The sequence below is a fragment of the Haematobia irritans genome, chromosome 1 (genome assembly GCF_050003625.1).
Source record: "Haematobia irritans isolate KBUSLIRL chromosome 1, ASM5000362v1, whole genome shotgun sequence".
In the NCBI taxonomy this organism is placed as follows: domain Eukaryota; kingdom Metazoa; phylum Arthropoda; class Insecta; order Diptera; family Muscidae; genus Haematobia; species Haematobia irritans.
This window is the reverse complement of record NC_134397.1, coordinates 59,030,696-59,048,130: the sequence shown is the minus strand read 5'-3', so window position 1 is coordinate 59,048,130 and position 17,435 is coordinate 59,030,696. Positions and strand designations below refer to the sequence as shown.

Below are 17,435 nucleotides of genomic sequence, written 5' to 3'. Positions count from 1 at the left end.
CCAGATTTGGCTTGCGATTGCTCTAAGAGAAGCAAATTTCATCCGATCCGGCTGAAATTTGGTACATGGTGTTTGTATATGGTCTCTAACAACCATGCAAAAATTGGTCCATATCGGTCCACTTTTACGTATAGCCCCCATATAAACGGACCCCTAAATTTGGCTTGCGATTGCTAAAAGAAGCAAATTTCATCCGAAATTTGGTACATGGTGTTTGTATATGGTCTCTAACAACCATGCAAAAATTGGTCCATATCGGTCTACTTTTACGTATAGCCCCCATATAAACGGACCCCCAAATTTGGCTTGCGATTGCTCTAAGAGAAGCAAATTTCATCCGATCCGGCTGAAATTTGGTACATGATGTTAGTATATGGTCTCTAAAAACCATGCAAAAATTGGTCCATATCGATCCACTTTTACGTATAGCCCCCATATAAACGGACCCCTAAATTTGGCTTGCGATTGCTCTAAAAGAAGCTAATTTCATCCGATCAGGCTGAAATTTGGTACATGGTGTTAGTATATGGTCTCTAACAACCATGCAAAAATTGGTCCATATCGGTCTATAATTATATATAGCCCCCATATAAACCGATCCCCCGATTTGGCTTGCGGAGCCTCTCAGAGAAGCAAATTTCACCCGATCCGGCTGAAATTTGGTACATGGTGTTGGTATATGTTCTCTAATGACCATGCAAAAATTGGTCCACATCGACCCATATTTATATATAGCCCCCATATAAGCCGATCCCCAGATTTGACCTCCGGAGCCTCTTAGAGGAGCAAAATTCATCCGATCCGGTTGAAATTTGGTACGTGTTATTAGTATATGGTCTCTAACAACCATGCAAGAATTGGTCCATATCGTTCCATAACTATATATAGCCCCCATATAAATCGATCCCCAGATTTGTCCTCCGGAGCCTCTTGGATGAGCACAATTCATCCGATTCGGTTGAAATTTGGAACACGGTGTTAGAATGTGGTCTCTAACAAACACGAAAGAATTGGTCCCTATCGGTCCATAATTATATATAGAGCCCCCATACAAACCGTTCCCCAGATTTGACCTCCGGAGCCTCTTGGAGGAGCAAAATTCATGCGATCCGGTTAAAATTTGCAACGTGGTGTTAGTATAAGCCTGCTAATAACCATGCCAAAATTGGCCCATATCGGTCTATAGTTATATATAGCCGATCCCCAATCACACAAATATTGGTCCATATCGGTTCATAATCATGATTGCCACTCGAGCCAAAAATAATCTACCAAGATTTTATTTTTATAGAAAACATTGTCAAAATGTTATTTCTATAGAAAATTTTGTCAAAATTTTGTTTCTATAAAAAAATTTGTCAAAATTTTATTTCTATAGAAAATTTTGTCAAAATTTTATTTCTATAGAAAATTTTTTCCAAATTTTATTTCTATAGAAAATTTTGTCAAAATTTTACTTCTATAGAAAATGTTGTTAAAATTTTATTTTGTCAAAATTTTATTTCTATAGAAACTTTAAACTTAATTATATACGTATTTAATCGGCCTTTTTTTAGTTTAATATATACCACGTATGGACTATGTGGTATATATTACGGTGTTAGGAAGTTTTAAGATACCTTGCCATCGGCTTCAGTAGAAGTTTCTACACAATCCATGGTGGAGGGTACATAAGCTTCGGCCTGGCCGAACTTACGGCCGTATATACTTGTTTAAATATAATATGTGTGGATGCAAACATACATATATTAATTTAGATATTGCCTTTAAACATATATGTGTGTAGAAAGAGAGACCGAGAGAGTATAAAGAAAAACTAAAGATGGCGAATGACATCAACATAACACTTATTTGATGAATTTCTAGTGAGGCTAGAAGTCTATCATTAAGGAATATGTTAAATGTAAATGTTCGTGATTTCTTGTTGACCTTTATATTTTGAAAATATATAAACATTCAAATAAATTATAAACATATTATTTTATTTATAATCCAACACAAGTATATTTATGGCATTTTGAGGGTGTAGGGTTTATAAAATCGGAATTATAATGAGAATGTCAATTACCGAATTTTCCATTTTCTGTTTGATGTGTCGAATTTCACATTTTTTTAGGTTGCACCAACAGGGCGATGTCACTACTTCTAAAAATAGGTAGAACTTGGACTTTGATAGTATGAAATAACACGAAAATTAAAATTTTTAAAGATATGGAATTTTTAGAAAACTTTGTCGAAACTTTACTGTAGAAAATTTTTTCAAAATTTTATTTCTATAGAAAATATTCTCAAATTTTCCATACAAAATTTTGGGGAAAAAATGCATTTCTATAAAACTATTTGTCAAAATTTCTATAGGAAATTCTGAAAAAAAATCTATTAAACACTTTGTCAAAATTTTATTTCTATAGAAAATTTTGTCAACATTTTAAAAATTAAAATTTTTAATTATAGAAAATTTGTAGAATTTTTTTTTCAATTTTTATACCCTCCACCATAGGATGGGGGTATATTAACTTTGTCATTCCGTTTGTAACACATCGAAATATTGCTCTAAGACCCCATAAAGTATATATATACTGGGTCGTGGTGAAATTCTGAGTCGATCTGAGCATGTCCGTCCGTCCGTCTGTTGAAATCACGCTAACTTCCGAACGAAACAAGCTATCGACTTGAAACTTGGCACAAGTAGTTGTTATTGATGTAGGTCGGATGGTATTGCAAATGGGCCATATCGGTTCACTTTTACGTATAGCCCCCATCAAGGCCGTAGCCAGGATTTTAATTCGGGGGGGGTTCAACTTTAAAAAAAAATATTCATATAATCTCATGTGTAGAAAATTTTATTTATGCATAGGTATGTATACAATATTTTTATACCCACCACCATAGAATGGTGACGGCAATCGTACTGAAATTTTGCACAAACTCGTCTTTTGTCTGCAGGCATGTCAAGTTAGAAGATGGGCTATATCGGTCCAGGTTTTGATATAGTCCCCATATAAACCGACCTCTCGATTTGGGGTCTTGGGCTTATAGAAATCGTAATTTTTATCCAATTTGCCTGAAATTTGAAACCTGGAGGTATTTTATGACCATAAAGAGGTGTGCCAAAAATGTTTTGGTATAGCCCCCATATAGACCGATCTCCCGATTTTACTTCTTGGGCTTATAGAAACCGCAGTTTTTATTCAATTTACCTGAAATTGGAAATTTAGAGGTATTGTAGGACCACAAATACGTGTGCCAAAAATTGTGAGTATCGATCCATATTTTGGTATAGCTCCCATATAGACCGATCTTCCGATTTTACTTCTTGGGATTATAGAAACCGCAGTTTTTATTCAATTTACCTGAAATTGGAAATCTAGAGGTATTGTAGGACCACAAATACGTGTGCCACAAATTGTGAGTATCGGTCCATGTTTTGGTATGGTCTCCAATAAAACGACCTCCCGATTTGGGGTCTTGTGCTTATAGAAATCGAGGTTTTTATCCAATTTGCCTGAAATTTTAAATCTAGAGGTATTTTAGGACCATAAAGAGGTGTGCCGAAAATGGTGAGTATCGGTCCATATTTTGGTATAGCCCCCATATAGACCGATTTCCCGATTTTACTTCTTGGACTTCTAGAATCCGAAGTTTTTATCTTATTTGCCTGAAATTGGAAATCTAGAGGTATTTTCGGGTCAATAAGAGGTGTGCCGAAAACGGTGAGTATCGGTCCATATTTTAGTATAGCCCCCATAAGAACGATCTCCCGATTTAACTCTTTGGGTTTCTAGAAACCGTAGTTTTTATCTGATTTGCCTGAAATTGTAAATGTTCTGGTATTTTAAGCTCACAAAAACGTGTATCGGATTAAGTTTTTATCGGTCCATTTGGTAATGCCTCCATATAGACCGACTTCACTTCTTGAGGGTGTAGAAGGCGCACTGATCATGAAAATTGCTTGAAACTCAATGTAACATTTCCAAATTTTACTTCTACAGATTTAAGATTTCAAATCAAGACTTTATTTTATAATTTTCTTGTACACTTACAAGAGATGTTAATGATTCCTTTAAAACTCAAACAAAAATGGTTCTTATAAATCCAGAATCTGATATAGTCCTCATAGGTGAAATCTTTAAATTTATCTTCGGGAATATCCTCAAGTCCTCAAGCCCTCCTGAAATTTCAAAGGAAACCGTAATATTTGGTTCATGGTGGTGGGTATTTATGATTCGGCCCGGCCGAACTTAGTGCTGTATATACTTGTTATAATATTAAATTGAGCCGACGGGCTTTTTGGGCAGCAAATAAATCAATGACTTCTTCAGTCGGCACATTTATTCGGCGATGAACCGACATTAATGCTAATCCTTTGAGTCTACTCTCGCTAGTGGAATTTCTAAGATACGTCTTTAATCTCTTCATTGTTGAAAATGAACGTTCGGATGAGCACGTAGTAACTGCAGGGATGGAAAATGCAGTACTATAGTACTTTTTTCAAACCTTTTTCACCCCGGTCAGTACCGTAGAACCCCCGCGAATGATTTTGTACCTTTTGTGTAGACATTTTTGAGTCGATATCAGATTTATGGTACAATAGCTTTGACAAAATATTTTAATATTTTGAGAATGTCTTTATCAACCTTATTTGCTAATAGTCTTTTACAAATATGGCAAAACAGACATGTTCATGTGGGAAGAAAATCTCGATTTTGTAAAAGACATAGTCAAAAACAGGATTTTATTGAACTTCAAGAAAGTTTTAGTCGAAAAAAGAATGCGATTCTATATTATCGATTTTTTATTTTATTTATTTTTATTTTTTTATTTTGTAAAAATTTTATTTCAATTGAAAATTTTGTAAAAATTTTATTTCTATAGGAAATTTTTGAAAAATTTTATTTCTATAGAAAATTTTGTCAAAATTTTATTTTCTTTAAAATTCAGTCTCTTGGCAATAATCTTCCAGTGAAATTTTTGTTGAAATTTAGTAAAAAGTACCTTTCCGCTCAAAAAATACCTTTTTTGTACTTTCTTAAAAATTGTATTTTCCATCCCTGAGTAACTGGCAAAGTGAACAAAATTTTTAAAAGAATATGCACGTTTGGAAAAATTTCTTTATTGCTACCATCGCTGATTTAGGCAGGTTCTTTTCGCAGGTTTTGCGCCATTTCATTTACACATGTGTGTTTGGCTGTTTCGTTGTTGTTGCTATGGCCAAACAAAGCGAGTTGTGAACATGAAAAGAACAACAAACACACATAAAAAGCAGAAATACATTTTCCAAAAATGAAATTTGTGGTGCGAGAAAAAAATCGTCGTTTGACGGGCTTTTCAACTAGTATTCTATGATTTGTGCAAGTTTTATGGGCAAGCGTTTTTCAAAATAAAACCTCCAGCTTTTCTTCAACATCTTCGATAAGATTTTTCTATGCAGCTAAAAATATATATTTATTTATATAAAAATATTCATTCATTTCGGGGGGGGTTTGATCCCCCTCATCCCCCCCCCTGAATACGGCCTTGGCCCCCATATAAACGGTCCCCCAAATTTGGCTTGCAGACCCTCTAAGAGAAGCAAATTTCATCCGATCCGGCAGAAATTTGGTACATAGTGTTAGTGTTTGGTACCGATGTGGACCAATTTTTGCATGGTTGTTAGAGAAACCATGCAAAAATTGGTCCACATCGGTCCATAATTACATATAGCCCCCATATAAACCGATCCCCCGATTTGGCTTGCGGACCCTCTAAGAGAAGCAAATTTCATCCGATCCGGTTGAAATTTGGTACATGGTGTTAGTATATGGTCTCTAACAACCATGCAAAAATTGGTCCACATCGGTAGATAATTATATATAGCCCCCATATAAACCGATCCCGAGATTTGGTTTTGGAGCCTCTTGGAGGAGCAAATTTCACCCGAGTCAGTTGAAATTTGGTACATTGTGCTAGTATATGGCCGTTAACAACCATGCCTAACTAGGTCCATATTGGTCTATAGTTATATATAGCCCTCAGATATATCGATCCCCAATCACACAAAAATTATTTGTAGACTTACCTATACATAACTTTTTTGTCTAATATATACCACGTATGGACTAACTCACAATTTAGAAAACAATGTTAAGAAATGTTAAGATACCACAACCCAAGTAATTGGATTGTGGATTGCAGTCTTTCTTAGAAGTTTCGACGCAATCCATGGTGGAGGGTACATAAGATTCGGCCTGGCCGAACTTACGGCCGTATATACTTGTTTTCTATTGAAAATATTCTCAAATTTTCCATACAAAATGTTGGCAAAATTTCTATACAAAATTTTGGCAAAATTTCTATACAAAATTTTGTCAAAACTTTTATAGAAATTTTTGTCAAAATTTCTATGGAAAAAATGTATTTCTATAAAAAAAATTGTCAAAATTTCTATAGAAAATTTTGAAAAAAAATTTTCTATAAAAGAATTTGTCAAAACTGTATTTGTATAGAAAATTTTGTCAACATTTTATTTCTATAGAAAATAAAATGTGAAATAACACGAAAATTAAAATGTTTAATGATAGAAAATTTATAGAAAATTTTTTCAAAATTTTATTTCTATAGAAAATATTCTCAAATTTTCCATACAACATTTTGGCAATTTCTATACAAAATTTTGTCAAAACTTTTACAGAAATTTTTGTCAAAATTTCTATGGAAAATTTTGAAAAAAAATCTATAAAAGAATTTGACAAAATTTTATTTCTATACATTTTTTTTTTAATTTTATTTCAATAGAATTATTTTTTTAATTTTTGTTAAAAACTTATTTCTATACACGCAGAGAAAGAATATGATCACCTCAAACATGTTTCAAGAGCAAAATGTTATTTTTGTAGGGTGACCTTGTTACATGTTTGTCACTAAAATGTTATTTTCTCGTCAAATATAACCTCCTTGCCGAAATCAGATACATGATTTCCGAGAAAATAATATGGTTGCGAAAACCATGTTACATGGTCACCACCCAAAAATAACATTTTGCTCTTAAAACATGTTTGAGGTGATCATATTCCTTCTCTGGGTGTCTACACAAAATTTTATTTCTTTAACTCAGGAAGTTTCTTTCTTTTCTTTAACTCAGGAAGTTATTTTATTTCATTTTTTAAAACTCACCTTTTTCATGTTTTTAATGGGTAATTTTATTTTTTGTTTCAAATAACATAGGTTAAAAACAGAGTAAGAATTAATAAAATGGTACAAATTATTTTAATTTTGTTAAAAAAAAGAAAAATTGCGAAAATATTTTTGAAAATATTTTAGGTCAAAGTGCATTAAAAATTATTTAAATTATTTATTTGGCAAAATATCACAAAATTTTAGTTCACATCCAAAACACTGAATTCGGAGCACACCTTAAGAAGTCATCAGTGCAACGGCTGTTGAAATGGTGAACATCCGTCCTATGACAAGCCCATGTTAAATTCCTCGCTTCTGTGCCAATTTTTCGGATCACACCTTAACCATTTCAGTGCAACGACTGTTGAAATGGTGGACATCCGTCCTATAACGGCTCGCTTCTGCGTCAATTTTCCACCACTTCCGTATCAATAAAGAACATTATCACTACTTTTTTGGCGACGTTTTTTTGCTGGGTATAAGTTAGGTTGCAAAATCTCACATCCATTTTTCTTTACCATATGGAAAATTTGTCTTCTTTTAGAGACATGCAATTTTAATGAAAACCCAACCATGATGGATAAGATATAAAAAATTACTTAACACAAATATTGGGAGCCACCGTGGTGCAATGGTTAGCATGCCCGCCTTGCATACACAAGGTCGTGGGTTCGATTCCTGCTACGACCGAACACGAACAAGTTTTTCAGCGGTGGATTATCCCACCTCAGTAATGCTGGTGACATTTCTGAGGGTTTCAAAGCTTCTCTAAGTGGTTTCACTGGAATGTGGAAAGCCGTTCGGACTCGGCTATAAAAAGGAGGTCCCTTGTCATTGAGCTTAACATGGAATCGGGCAGCACTCAGTGATAAGAGAGAAGTTCACCACTGTGGTATCACAATGGACTGAATAGTCTAAGTGAGCCTGATACATCGGGCTGCCACATAACCTAACCTAACCTAACACAAATATTATAAAAAATTTTAAAATAAATTTAAAATACTTTAATTTTAAGGAAAATCGCCCTTAATAATAAATTTAGGCTGCATAATCAATATTTTTTCAATGCATTTTTTTATTGATTTCTACTCATAAATAGTCATCTCTGGAGAAATTGGTGCTACCTTTAAAACCATCTTAGCTATTTTAATAGGGGAAATAGGGACAATGTCATATATATGCTCTAGGAGGTAGTCATATTCCTTCTCTATGCGCAGTTCTAGCGAAATTCCTGTTGGCCATAAAAATGCATAGGCATTTTCGCTGCCGATGTTATGACGATGTTATCGATTTTTACATTTATGACAATACTATAGAAAGCTCAAACTTTGCTAAAACCGGGTATACAGCTCTTGTGAAAATCCACTTGTAGAGAAGGCAATAATGTCAAAAAATATGGAAGAATAATCGTTAATACCATCCTTAAGGAAATTAAGCATAAGGGGCTAAGTAGCGGAAATTTATTTAAAGGTGTATAACGGACTTAAAAATGTGGTTCATAATCCTTAAAGGAGGGTATGCTCCTTCAACGAAATTTCCGCTAACCATAAGAAATGCATTGATATCATGGTTGCCACTCGTGCCAAAAATAATTTACCAAAATTTTATGGAAATGTTACCAAATAAAGAAATCCTGAATTTGTTGATCAAAATTTTGTGGTTAGTATGAAAAAAGTTTTTTTCTTCGAAAGAAATGTTTTATTATTTTATTTTAGTTATTTCAGTTACTATTTCTACAAAAAGGGAGAACTTACTCACAATGGTCTTTGATACTAGAACCTAACACGAAATTTAAAAATTTTAAAAGTATTGAATTTATAGAAAGTTTTGTCTAAATTTTGTTTCTATTGAAAATGTTGTCAAAATTTTATTCTATAGAAAATTTTGTCAAAATTTTAATTCTTTAGAAAATTTTAACAAAATTTTATTTCTATAGAAATTAAATTTTGTCAACATTTTATTTCTTTAGAAAATTTTGTCAAAATTTTATTTCTTTAGAAAATTTTGTCAAAATCAAACATTCTTTTCCTCAGTTGGTTAAGCTACTCTGGTAGTTTAGTCGACGCAATGGTTTTAAGCTGAGATCAAAACAACAAAATTTTATTTCTTTAGAAAATTTTGTTAAAATATAATTTATATAGAAAATTTTTTCTAAATTTAATTTACATAGAAATTTTTGTTTAAATTTTTATTCCTAAATGAAATATGTGTAGTATCTTTCAGTTAGAGAGGAATATTTTTCAAAATCTACCAAAACATCAAGAATTCTACCAATCTACACTCATAGAAAAAAGTCTGCAAATAACAGCAGTCGATGTCTGCTGTTATATTTTTGTACTTCAGGCCCTAATGAACAACAAATTATACAATTTTTGAGTTATACATTTTTCCCCAAGGCATATTTAAGAACCAAAAGTAATTTGTGGTATATATTGTACTGTAATATACTTACAAGCTCATAAATACGATCAGCAAACATTTTGTTTGCTGTTATGCCTCAAATCGATAAATATTCAGATTTTTAATCAATTAGTATAGATTTTCATAAAATATTGTTTTAATTATATTAGGATAGCTCCTATGTTGATATTTTTTATTTGTTTCAGCCAAAATAAACCATGATTTAGTGTAGACGAGCTTAAAAAATAGCAGGAAATGTTTGCTATTTCAGCAAACAGTGACTGCTGTCCCTTTTTCAGCAGACTTTCTGCTGTTTTAGCAGACTTTTCTGCTGTCCCTACTAACAAATTTCTTTGGGTGTACCAAACAGTAGAAAATCTTCCATTTTTGGTAGAATTCTACCAACCGTGACAACCGTGATTGCTATATTGCAAACGAAAATTGCTTTATATATTTCTTTTGCTCACATAAGAAATATATGGCAAAACTGTATTATTGGCACGAATACAAAATTATAAAATATATGGCAAAACTGTTGTCAAAATTTTGAAATTTGAATTTTACAACAATCATAGGCTATGAAAAAAATTCCTCGGGACGTTATTATCGATTTTTTACATTTTGCTCCCATGAGAAATATATGGTAAAACTGTGTTATTGGCACGAATATAAAATTTTATAATAAAAACTTATTCTATTGCAACGAACATATTTCGTATATATTCAAAATTTTTTACAACAATGGTAGGCCATGAAGAACTATAATTTTCCATTACAAGCGATTGTTTGACTTTACATTACGAATGACATATTTCATATTTTTTGAATGATGAAAATCATAATGCCATTTTAATTATTATTTACACTCATACGTACGTCCCCCTTAGGGGGTGAAACATAAATCCTAACCTCAAAATGTGAAAAATATACGCACATTTAAACAAAACATATAATTGAGCTAAAGAAAACATCCCTTTTATTACTATTCTTTTACTCTCAAGATCATAATCACCGTCAGTCATTATAATCTTACTGGTGATCTTGATATTCTTTTGTTTGATGCCGAATGAGACCGAATTAGGTTAAGAATGAATGGAAGATTCCTTTCCTTTCTCCTTTACAATTGTTCTTGTATATTTGAAAAGTCTTGATCTTGACACAAAAAAAAATTGTAAAAGGTCCTGGTTTGTTTGTGTGCGTATATGTGTACATTGATTTCATTCCTTTGTTAAACTTCAAAAGGATATTTTTGTTCTATTCAAGTTCATACAAGAATAATAGTAAGAAATTCTATTGTTTATATTTGTATTTCCTGTTACGCTCTAGTTCCACTAAACCATTTATAATTAAAACTTTCATAGATTCTAGGAATTACTAAGTTCTTAGATTTTCATTTCAATCTCTATTACTTCTTTTTGAATATCGTCCAAGTTGATATTTCGATAGAAGTGCATAGCGGGCTTAATGTATGCACCTCTAGCAAAATAGGCTCTAATCTCAAATCCCGGTATGAATCTAGGTGTTTTTATCGATGTTGCTACCAAAGACAGCAATGCATTTCTTATGTGAAGCGAAATTTTCATTAAAGGACACATCGGCTTTGAAGGAAAATTTATACAGTCGATAACAACACCTCTTGGAATTTTCGTTAGCAAAACACCAATGTATTTCGTGTGGGTAGCGGAAATTTCATTGGATATATATACCGGGGTTAATGGGATAATATGTACACAGTCGATAATGCCGAAGAAGAAGAAAAATAAGATTTCCGGTGTTCCAATCTTCTCGTTTATATATTTGTTTAATGAGCCGTCCAGACTATAAATTTATCCGGACGACAGTCCTGTAGTGGGATTCTGTATTTCTTCAAGATAATCGCATCGTTTACGTTGTCTACGGAAAAATGTGTTTGCACTAACGATCGTGTCATTCTGTAACTAATATGTACCAACTGTTGTTTAAGCTGCGTTGCACTTGGCAACCCTGCTACGAAAAACGGTGAAATGACAAAAACAGTTTGCAAAATTTGAAATTGTTTGGATATTTAAAAGAAATACACAAAGCCGGAAGGGAAAAATGGGTGATATTCTCAATCTATATGAAATTTCCTTTAATTTAAGACCATTTAAGGCAGTTCCGCCCGACAAAATTCTTAGAATGGCTTAGAACCTTCAGATTTTTAAAATATTGCAGAAAACTCTTTTTGTAATAGAGAAGAGATACATTTTGTTCCTATTAAAAGTAACCTACATAATTAAAGAGCCTATTTTGCATGCATGAAATTTTCTGCTGATAACGTCGATTCATTAGAGAAAATAAACAATCAAAAAATCTTCGTTGTTTACTTAACGATGTATTTATTGTTATCTGCACAGAAAACAACACAGCTGATTTTAAACGATTGTAAATGTAGTTTAATGCGCTTTACAGACTATCAGTTACTCCGGACGGAATGTCGGTGTTTGTAAAGAATCTTACAGTGTGTCGGATCGATACGACTTGTCGGCGATGACTAAATAATCGGTAAATGTGTTATCGATCCCATAAACATGCAGCAGTATCGATTATGCTGTCGGACTTAACTTATAATGTGCACAATATATGGGATATGTTCGACACGAGCACTGTCGTCCGGAATAACTGATAGTCTGTAAAGCGCATAAAACGTCTACCGATACCTTGGATGTTATTTTTCTTCTTATCCCATCTTAACGAAGCGATTCATCATTAAAATTGAATACAGAATCCCACTACTGGTGTCGAACATATCCCATATTTTGGCCACACTATAAGTTATGTCCGAAGACATAATCGATTCCGCAGCTTGTTAATGGGATCAATAACAAACTAATCGATTTACTTACCTCCGACAATTCTTAAGCGGACCTTAGACGGTCGGATAAACACTACGACAGAGGTTCGCCTATTTGTTGTCTGTTCGTTCAAGTTTTACCCTCACACTGCACGAACAATTATGATAACAACATGAAGAAATAAGAAGAAGCATAAACACAAACAATGAAGATGGACGAAAAGTTAGGTTTAAAGCCATTTTTTCAGTAAAAATGGAAGAAACAATAAAAATTCCAAGCTGAATTAGCGATCCCTCATTAATTTCGTTGCAGAAATGCTTGTTTTAATTATGAAAATAAATTTGTTTTTGCTAATGTTTGGCGAACATCCCCTTACACGTGAAGATTTGTGCCTCCCAACCGGAAAAAATCAAAGTTGTTTTGATTTTATGCCAACACGTCCCCGCAACACGCGAACATGGCCTTATACTAGCGGATTTGTCGCTGCAACGTGTTGTGTCGTAGGGTTTATCCGACCGTATAAGGTGCCCTTTAGCGTATAGTCTGGACGGCGTATTACAAACATAGACATTCCATCCGGAAAAATTGACATTATCGACCGTGTACATATTATCCCATAAACCCCGATATATATTTTCAATGAAATTTCCGCTACCCATAAGAAATACATTGGTATTTTGCTAACGAAAGTTCTAAGAGATGTTGTTATCGACTACATAAATTTTTCTTCAAGACCGGTATCCCCCTTTAATGAAATTTTCGCTTCCCATAAGAAATGCATGACCATTTGAGTTGTTACTGTTTGTTTACATTTTGATCCCATAAAAATACAAAACTGTATTATTTGTAATCCGAGGGAAATGTATACTGTCGATAACAACACCTCAATTCATACCGGGATTTGGGTTTACAGCCTATTTTGCTAGAGTTGCATACATTAAGCCCGCTATGCAACTCTATCGAAATACCACCTTAGACGATATTCAAAAAAATAATGGAGATTGAAATGGAAATCGTATCTTCCCTTCTCTATTGCCCTTGGACCTTACCCAATATTTTTCGCGAAAACAAAACTAACACTCCGTTAAAACACCGAACCCGAAATTTTTGGTTTAATGCATAGCTACTTTTGCTAACGAAAATTAAGCGAGGTGTCATTATCTATTATTTCTATTTTGCTCCTATAAGAAACCTACAACTGTACTATCGGCATGAAAACGAAATTTCCGATATGCGCTTTACTGACTATCAGTTATTCCGGACGACAGTGCTCGTGTCGAACATATCCCATATATTGTGCACATTATCAGTTAAGTCCGAAGGCATAATCGATACTGCTGCATGTTTATGGGATCGATAACACATTTACCGATTATTTAGTCATCGCCGACAAGTCGTATCGATCCGACACACTGTAAGATTCTTTAAAATCACCGACATTCCGTCCGGAATAACTGATAGTGTGTAAAGCGCAATAGAGATGCATATCGTCTTGCGGCTTTATCGTTCGTTTTTATCGACTTTTTATTATCATAATAACCTGAGCGACTTCCTAATCCAAAATTTTTGACGAAAACCAAAATAACACTCCGTTAGAACGTCGAACACGAAAATTTTAACATTCCACTAAATACCCTGAAGACAAACTAATAACAATGAAATAAAAATATTTAGGTACAAATCTGTCGAAAATACATGCATATATTTTTTCCAGAGCATTTTATGGAAATTGTCACCCATTAAGCCTGGTATGCACCTATAGCAGTAATTTCGTTTTCCTGCCACTAATACAGTTTTGTCATGTATTTGGTTTGAAAATGTAAATAATCGATAACAACGCCCTAAGAAATTTTTGGTAGCAAAAATACCAATCCATTTCTTACGGGCAGCGTATATTTCATTCGAGGTGAAATACCGGCCTTTAAATGCAAACCAATTCTATTAGTAACAGAATCCGTACAATGATACAGAAATAGGAAAAATATTTTTAAGGCTCTAATGAAATTTCCAGTATAGTTTTTACTACACATCTAATTAACTCTGACTAAAAAGCAGTTGGTAGTTATGTACTAACTCTTGCGAGTTTTTACTGGTAAAAAAATATCCAGCAAAAACTTACAAATACTCAATTTCTTCCCAATGTCAAATTTGATCTCTCCTTTGCTCTTTTTTGCTGGCTTTTTGGAGTTAACAAACGTCTTCCAGTAAAAATTTGTGATAATTATCCAAAATTATAGGGTTCTCGAACGGAGCTAGTGTCATTTAAGAGTTTATGGTTGCGATGGTGATAAAATCCAACTTTGAAATGATGGCAGGGTATACGTAAAAACTGCCTTATTGGCATCTAACCGTAATTATCGTAGAGCTGCATATCGAGAAATTCCGTTTGAGTGCCATTTGAGAGTCTATATACGACACCCCTATTCAATACGTCAAATGATACTACAAAATACTACCCTGTGAACTATATGAGCCATATGTTCCATATAGTTAAATCCTGTCCGGATGATTAAATCCAAACACCTCGTTATGGTTTAATAGTTCTACCAACAGCTAAGGAAGTGGGCCAAGGAGTCTCTACTCTTAATTTCAAGGAAAAAAAATCCAAACACCAAGAAATTATAAAGTAACTTCCTTGGTCTATCCCGGCTGAGTGTGTGAATCGACTTCATATTCATGTATTTGCTGGGGAATAATTTGATGAACACTAACTTTTGAGCATATCAGGTAAAATCACTTAGAATGGATTTGAACAAAATCCACGAAAAACTAGTACCTCAAAATTATTTAAAATTGGCATTAGAATCCCAAAAATCAAAGGAAACTCAAATCAAGGAGCTACTTGAAAAGGTATGTTGGCGTGTTATTTTATTCGCAATAATAGTAATTTGTCTGATTGGCGTAAATTAAGAGCTTAAATTATGTTCTTGGTGTTCAGTGAAATCCGTAGTTGTTTCAGCAATTTTCCTTCTGCCGGACAAGGGAAAGCTGTCTTACATATCTGCATGTACAGGAAAACTAAAAACTAAGTAAAATTTTAATTGAAATTGTAGCGAAAATTGCCCGAAAATGGATGGAGTGACGATCTCATTGAATATTTGGTCCAGCAATTGGCAAACTTGGATTCTAATAATTTCCAACATAAATCGGGACTTGGAGAAAGAGAGGCCAGGATAGTTTGTGGTAAGACATCTCGATTACCACTTAGACCATTCATAGCTAATCACGAAAATTTTTACATACTGACAAACAGGTCTAGTTGCTCAACGACATTATCGATTTGGTCATGGCATTGGGCGATCTGGAGATTTATTAGAAGCACAACCAAAGGCTGTTGGCTCCACGATACTGGCACAGTTGAGTAATGCCCTTCTACTAGATCTAATTCATTCAATGGGTGTGCCATCCTGTAAAAGCTGTTTTCTAGTACCAATGGCCACGGGAATGACTCTAACACTCTGTTTCTTGAGTCTAAGAAAATCTCGTCCTAAAGCTAAATATATTCTATGGTCTCGTATTGATCAGAAATCATGTTTTAAAAGTATGACCACAGCAGGGTTTATACCAATTATAGTTAATACGAAACGAAGTGAGGTTGACGAAGGATTGGTTACAAATCTAGAAGAATTTAGAAAGAAAATAAACGCAATGGATAAAGAAGAAATTTTATGTATAATGTCTACAACGAGTTGTTTTGCACCTAGAAACTGTGATAATATAATTGAACTTGCAGAAATAGCTAAAGAACATGAAATTCCACATATAATTAATAATGCATATGGCCTCCAGAGTACTTACTGTTGTCATCAGATACAGCAGGCCCAACGTACGGGACGTATTGATTTATTTGTACAAAGTACTGACAAAAATCTAATGGTTCCAGTTGGCGGTGCTATAGTTGCGGGATTTAATGAATCAATAGTTAACAATGTAGCCAAAACATATGCAGGTAAGATAAATTTTTATAGATTTTAAATTATTCATAGTAATTTTGTTTCTTTAGGTCGAGCTTCATCCTCGCAGTCTTTAGATGTATTTATGACCTTATTGTCATTGGGCAAAAGTGGTTATTTAAATCTTTGTAAAGAGCGTAAAAATCAATTTGTAGAATTAAAACAAAAATTAGAGCCAATCGCCAAGAACTATGGATTAAAGCTATTAGAAACGAAAGGCAACCGCATTTCCATAGCAATGACACTAGAAGCTTTACAAATAGATGAACCAACGAAATTTGGTTCAATGCTATATACACGTGGTATATCCGGTTCAAGGGTAGTGGCAAGTGGTTGTAAGAAAACAATCGATAATTTTGAATTCTCAGGTACAAGTTGTTTCTTTGTAAGATCGAATTCTCCATAATAATTTATTTCTTACGAATAGATTGGGGCACCCATGAAGACCTCCCAAGACCAGCTTACCTTACTGTGGCCGCATCTATTGGAGTAACTGCAAATGATATAGATATATTTATAAGAAAATTAAATGAATTATTGGAACATTTAAAGAAAAAAGATGGAACTAGGAAAAAAGACTAAAATAATTTAGTTTTCTTCTTAAGGTAATTAATGGGAGGTAATTAATATTTGAAAACAATATTTAAAGGGAAATAAATAATAATTCATTCACATTATCCACTTTAACTGGATTTCAAATGGCATTTGCCTTATAAAAAAAAGGGATTTCAAACTCGGTTGCCACTCGAGCCAAAAATAATCTACCAATTTTACCAGAAACCTACAAAAGAAAAGATCTTGTCTTGCAAATTTTTATTTCTATAAAAAAAATTTTGTCAAAATTTTTTTTCTGTAGATCAATTTGCAAATTTTTTTTTCTATAGAAAATGTTGTCAAAATATTATTTCTATATGAAATTTTGTCAAAATTTTATTTCCATAGAAAATTTTCTCAAAATTTTATTTCTATAGAAAATTTTCTCAAAATGTTATTGCTATAGAAAATTGGTGAAGTACCTCATCGTTGGAGAGGAATATTTTGCAAAATCTGCACCCAAAGAAATTTGTTAGTAGGGACAGCAGAAAAGTCTGCTAAAACAGCAGAAAGTCTGCTG

General features: G+C 33.3%; 1 protein-coding gene across 1 annotated transcript; it reads left to right on the top strand.

The window, feature by feature from the left end:
• Positions 1–14,832: 14,832 nt before the first annotated feature.
• SecS (Sec synthetase) lies at positions 14,833–16,908 on the top strand. The gene is made up of 5 exons (XM_075290510.1): positions 14,833–15,218; positions 15,422–15,551; positions 15,622–16,317; positions 16,372–16,689; positions 16,749–16,908. The coding sequence occupies exons 1-5, from the start codon at positions 15,111–15,113 to the stop codon at positions 16,901–16,903; spliced, it is 1,407 nt and encodes a 468-aa protein (XP_075146625.1). The 5' UTR covers positions 14,833–15,110; the 3' UTR covers positions 16,904–16,908.
• Positions 16,909–17,435: the final 527 nt, after the last annotated feature.